At 53.6% G+C, this 6,000-nt stretch overlaps 1 protein-coding gene across 1 annotated transcript in view; it reads right to left on the reverse strand.

Annotated features, from left to right (window-relative positions):
• The window catches only part of FGF9 (fibroblast growth factor 9), a 52,197-nt gene extending 48,163 nt beyond the window's left edge, over positions 1-4,034 (reverse strand). The window contains exon 1 of the mRNA XM_088668282.1: positions 2,206-4,034. Coding sequence (XP_088524408.1) covers positions 2,206-2,482 — 277 coding nt within the window. The 5' untranslated portion in view covers positions 2,483-4,034. The remainder of the gene's footprint in view (positions 1-2,205) is intronic.
• Positions 4,035-6,000: the final 1,966 nt, after the last annotated feature.

Consider the following 6,000-nt stretch of genomic DNA (forward strand, 5'->3'; position numbering starts at 1 on the left):
GCGCGGTAGCAGGAGCGCCAGCTCGGCCGCCGTACACCTGCTAGCGGCGTGAGCCCGAGGGCTGCCGCTGGGCTCCAGCACAGCGTGCAAATCTCGCCTCTTAACGCACCAGAGCTTCCTGCTTTTGATCTCGCACCAGCCAATGTACCGTAAAGACTGCAGCCACGTCCTTGAGCGCGCATGCACATCCCTGCACCAGATCTCGCCATTGCTGCTGGCGTGCAGAACCCCCCCCCCCCAGAGCAAAAGGGGCGTGTGTCTGCATAGACGTATATCTATCTATATACAGTAAGCGCAAAGCCAACTTCTGCATAATCCCTCAACTTTCTTTCTCCATTTGAGAGCTGCCGAGTAGATGCCCGCAACCCTCTCAAGTTTACATGCCTAGCGCTGGGATTCTCCGCAGACTTTCGCCCTCCTTTCCCTTCAACTGCATTCAAGAACTATTCTTATTTTCAGGTGCATGTGATCCTAAAAGAAACGGCGCCGAGGCCTGAAAAGGGAACGTGTGCTGCAAATGTTGCAACGCAGAGAACCCGAGGGGGGGGGGGTTTGGAGATATGCTGTTTCAGGGCTGCAGGCAATACTAGCCCTACCGAGAGTAGACCTATTGAACTTCATGCACATGAGGGCCATTCATTCCAACCTGAGTAGGACTAGCTAGCACCCGCTTAGGACCCCTTTAGCCTCTGGCGAACGAAGGGTGAAACCGGATGACTTTGCATGTAACGACCGGTTCGAATCTCCAATGACCCCTTTGAAGCGCATCCCTTCCTCGCAAGCACCGGCATTATCTCCCCAGCTCTCGAAAGCAATAAAAGGAACACAGTTTAGAGCTTGTTCAACATCTGGCATTAAAGCATGGGGGGGGTGGGAGAAGCACCACAGGACTTTTTTTTTTGCTTTGTTTTTACGACCTGGTTTTAAGTGCTGTCAGGTGGATTCACTCACAAGTTAACTCCTTCCAACAGCCGCTGGAGCCGGCCTTACCCCCCCAAAGTGGCATTATTTTACCACCCAAACCCCCTTCAAAGAATTCCAGATTAAAAATAAAAAAATCAGGCCAGCGCCAGCCCGTTGTAAGAACTCAGTGGCATTTTGGAGCTACGGTGACTCTTGAGAACGCAGGAGAAGGCCCACTTGCGTGTGGCCACAGCATCGGAAGTACCACGTGAAGTCATCCGACGCCCCTCTATACTGCTGAGTCACAAAAAGGAGCCCTTGGGAATGAAACCGGCAGAGCACGAGACTCTGAAATCTCAGGGTCGTGGGTTCGAGACCCACGTTGGGCAAAATATTCCTACATTGCAGGGGGTTGGACTAGATGACCCCAGGGTCCCTTCCAAATCTACGGTTCTGCGATTCTAACACACACCTCCCACCTCCCCCCCCCCAATAACTCTGAAAGGAAGTCTGCGTCTGCAGGCGTGGAGCTCCCATTGGATACCTGCGCTCAAGCATGTGGACGCACAGCAGATGGACAGAGGCGAGGGAATGCCTTCTTTAATGACCAAGAGACCTGGGCTTATGATGCAGGCACCCACAGCAGCGGTGGCTATTCGCAGAGAGCTTTCTCGGCAAGAGCCGCTCACTGTAGTAGGGGGATCCTTCACTGATGGGGGAAGGATAAAGGGGCGGAATCCTGGGGGGTGGGCGGCAATCCAGACCTATCTACGGAGGCAGGTATTAAGGGTCTTGCGGTGGCACTTCATTCGCCCTAGGAAGCCGCGATCCTTCCCTATTAAGAAAAAAGGCGGCTGGGTTTGAAATGGGAAGCACATTCCTGACTCATCAGGAGAACGGGCTTTATAAACCTTATTTATAACAGGACACCTTATGCTCACCTCTATGGCCCCTTGGCCACAAACCTAGAGGAGCGGCAATTCTTTTAAAAATATTTTTTATTTTATTATTATTATTATTATTATTATTCCCTAGACTTGTGGCTCTTTGGTGAAAAAACTCTTACTTGGACGCTTGCAGAGGAGTCCCGTTTGCATGCCATCTGCAAATCCCGGAGGCATTTCCTCTTCCGAGCTGTTTCAACAACAACAATAATCCTCAGCATCGACTCTTCATCCCATTTCCTCCCAACCAAAATAATAATATTATTATTTTATTTTGTTGTGTGTTGTTTTTTTTAAGACCCAACTTCTGTCATTGTCAGCCCCACGGCCACCAGAAGGTTAAATCGCCCATACCTACCAAATCTGCTGTGGTCTTGCCTGGTTCCTTGGATCGTACCATTGGGGAAAATCTCTAAATGAAATCCAGTCCTGCAGTAGAGCTGCCTCCGCCTCAGGATCCCTTTTAAGTGATCCAGGTCCGTCACCGCAGGGCCCCGGGGTAGCCCACCCGCTTCCGCCTGGCCCAGGTGGTCGCTTAACAACACGGGGCTATCAGCCGGCAAGACGGGGACGTTCCCAAAGGGTACCGCATCCTGGACGCCGAAATAGTTCCCAACTTCACCTAAGGGAGCCATCAGGAGCGAGGGGGAGGGAGGAGGAGGAGGAAGGGGGGAGGAAGGCGAGCTCGTTTTTGAAGCAAAACTGTAGTGCTGGTGCCCAAAAACCCAAGGTAGAGATCTTTTTCTTCCCCCCCTTTTTTTGGGTGGGTGGGGGGGAGGACGTGTTTCCACTCCACTCTCCCCTCCCACTTGTAGTTACATGGAGGGGAAGAAAGAATGTCCTTTGCTTTAATCCATCAATAATAATAAGTAGGATATATATTTTTTGAAAGTGATCTGCTGCTTCGACTTGTCCCAGGTTCAAGGTCAAGCCGCTGTTAGTCTTAAGAAAGCGCCGCACACGGACATATTTATAAACACATCAGACGGGTCTGGAGGGGTCCAGGGCGAGGGATCATCTATATTCCTCCAGCTCTTAGCAAGCGGTGGGGTCTTCTGCCCACCCGACCGTAATGAGGCTAAAAATCCGTAGTTTCTCCATGGGGCTTAGGAGCAGGACGACCATAGCAACTTCGGCGCCTGAGGCTTTTTTTAATGGGAGCTGCACGCACCGATTATTGCTATATAGGCAGATATATTTAAGATGCCCGGGCGACGCCAGGATTTTTTATGGATTCTGACTCCAGGAAGGCATGCGCTGTTTTTACTCTATAACTGGCTGCATACATCAGCATGGAATCCTGCAAGGAGAAGAGCGGGAGAAGACGAAAAAGAAGAGCAGGGTGGGTGGGAAATCTCACGTTGGCTGGCTGAGACGAATCCCCCTCTCCACCGCCGGAAAGAGGGGGGGTTATAATAATAATAAAAATCCAATTAAAAGAAAACTTTTGCCGTCCAGATCCTATTATCCCGAATTCTCCGGAGGAGGCACCGCGGGTGCCTCTCTGGGCTCAGCCGGGCTGGCGATCCGCGCCGAACAAGGCAGGGAGCAGCCGCGTCCCACGGCTGCTATCTCTCGGCTGCCTCGCCTGGGAACAGGTGCCGCTTCCGCAGGGCTCCCGGTGCCGCGCCGCCGCTGCCGCTGCCGCCGTCCTCCAGTGCCGAGCTGCGGCTCTCGACTGTGCCTCTTCCATCCAAGCGCGCAGGGAAAAGTGGCGCAGGAAGAGGCATTGGGCTGGGTTTAAGGTAGTCCAGTTTGCGGGCGGCCAAGGATTCCGCCCAGGTCCTAGCGCGCAACTCTACCTGCTGCATTAGAGCGGCGGCGCTCCCTTTCCATCCCAGCCAGCTCGATGCCACCGAAGCGCCTCGTGCGAAAGCCCAGCCAGCCAGTCGCTCCCTCGCTCGGGCTTTTTGCTGGTCTGCGGCACGCCAGGCTCGGCGGCGTTGCAGCTTGAAAGCGGCGGAGAACTTCTCATCCGCGCGCGGATCCAGGGGCTCCTGGGCGCAGGGATTAAAACCGGGGGTGGGGAAGGAGATGGGGGGGGGTGCAGCGCGCGCGGCGCTGGGTCAAAGCGTGTTTTGTTTTGTTTTTTTTAAGGCGGGGATCCCGAGCTTAGGTGCTGGGTCATCCACTAGCGCGAGGCGTCCATCCGGAGAGGAGGGGAAGAGCGAGCGAGGAAAACCTCTCCAGCCAGCCCGGTTCTGTGCCGATTTCGTTTGCAAGTCGGTCCCCCGCGCGGCGAGCCTACTGCGCAGCCTGGGCTTATACACTCGTAGGTGTGCACGCTTTATGTGCGCGTTTCCTACTCCCAAGTGAAGGTTGGGCATGGCACGTTTACCTGGGAGTAAGTAAGGCTCTCCGTGCACAGTAAGCGGGGGTGGGCAGTAGAAGCGCCTTAGGATGGGGGGGGGGAGGCAAAAGCGCGCGGCGCGCGGAGCAAACTCCTGGGACTCTGGGAGATAAAACGGGCTGCGATCCTGCGCACGTTTACAAGGGTACAAGTTCCGCCGAATTCAGCGGGGCTCCCTTCTGGCCAAGGGGGCTGCTATGTGTGTGCCTGACTGCTCTGCAGGAGCGCTCACTTGCTAACCGGGCGCGCCACTGAAATGCGTCTATAGGATACCGTACTAGGGAACCAGATACCGCCCCGCGGTCTCCCGCTTCTCCTGCAGCATGCAGCAGCCCCGGGCCCTTGGTAGGGAGCGAGGAAGTGAGGCGGGGAGGAGCCGCGAGGGGACGAGTCCCGCCCCGCCGCACGTGGCGAGGCGCCCTGGAGGCGCCGCCACGTGCTCCGCTCCGCTGGGAATGGTTTTTCCGGTCGCCACGCCCGTTGAAGCTGCCGTCGGGAAATGGCTCCTCGTCATAGGGGCGCCGCAAGCCCACCCTGGATAGACGGGAGCTATTTTATACTGTACTGAGTTCGGCCACCAGATCATAGTAGCTCCCTGTGGTCTGCGCTCATTCTGCGGGGTTTAAGAGAGACTCCTCCCAGCCCCTTCTGGAGATGTTGGGGATGAACCCACGACCTTCTCAAGTACTGCGCTGCTGCCTCAAAACAAAACAAAACAAAAACACCCAGTGAGTGGTGTTATGCAAATTATTACCACAGGCCAAGCTCCAGTGAGTTAAAGAAGTGTGGGATGATCTATAGATGCCTGGTTCAAATGGCAATGTGAATAATAACTTCAAACCTGGGATTTATCCGTGCTCAGACTCAGCACCTTTTTTCCAGCTAGGGGATAACAATGACACCAGCACCTTTGAGCATATGCAGAATGCCACGGTTGGGTTGCAGGGTCTACATGTCTAACAGGGTCTAACAGGCAGCCTTGATACCCACAGAGATGTACCCAGGGTCCCTTGTGTCCTTCGCAATATGTATTGGCATTCCCCCCCCCCAAAAAAAGAAAAAAACACCCTTGAGTCATGGTGCGGGGAAGATTGGTAGTTTATCTTGCATTTGATCTCGCTGTGACAGCGACATCACATCACAACACATAGATGTCATACACTGCATAGTCTGATAGTAAGGGGTAGGCTGATCGCTGAAGAAGAAGGCTGATGGCTGAAGAATTGATGCTTTTGAATTATGGTGCTGGAGGAGACTCTTGAGAGTCCCATGGACTGCAAGAAGATCAAACCTATCCATTCTTAAGGAAATCAGCCCTGAGTGCTCACTGGAAGGACAGATCGTGAAGCTGAGGCTCCAATACTTTGGCCACCTCATGAGAAGAGAAGACTCCCTGCCTGGAAAAGACCCTGATGTTGGGAAAGATGGAGGTCACTAGGAGAAGGGGACGACAGAGGATGAGATGGTTGGACAGTGTTCTCGAAGCTACCAACATGAGTCTGACCAAACTTCGGGGGGCAGTGGAAGACAGGAGTGCCTGGCATTCTCTGGTCCATGGGGTCATGAAGAGTCGGACACGACTAAACGACTAAACAACAACAAGAAGCAAGGGGCACTTTCACCCAAAAACACCACCTACCTCTGGATACCCAGAGCCTTTTAAAATAACTTTGAGCACTTCTGCAGAATAAATGTGAATCTCTAAGGAGCCACAAGATACAACACTTTTTGATGCACTGGATTAGACGCCACTCTTTCCTTCTGGAAATAGTTGGACTTTCAGCATGTTTCCCACTGAGAGTG

This window comes from Zootoca vivipara, chromosome 4 (genome assembly GCF_965207765.1).
Source record: "Zootoca vivipara chromosome 4, rZooViv2.hap1.1, whole genome shotgun sequence".
NCBI lineage: Eukaryota > Metazoa > Chordata > Lepidosauria > Squamata > Lacertidae > Zootoca > Zootoca vivipara.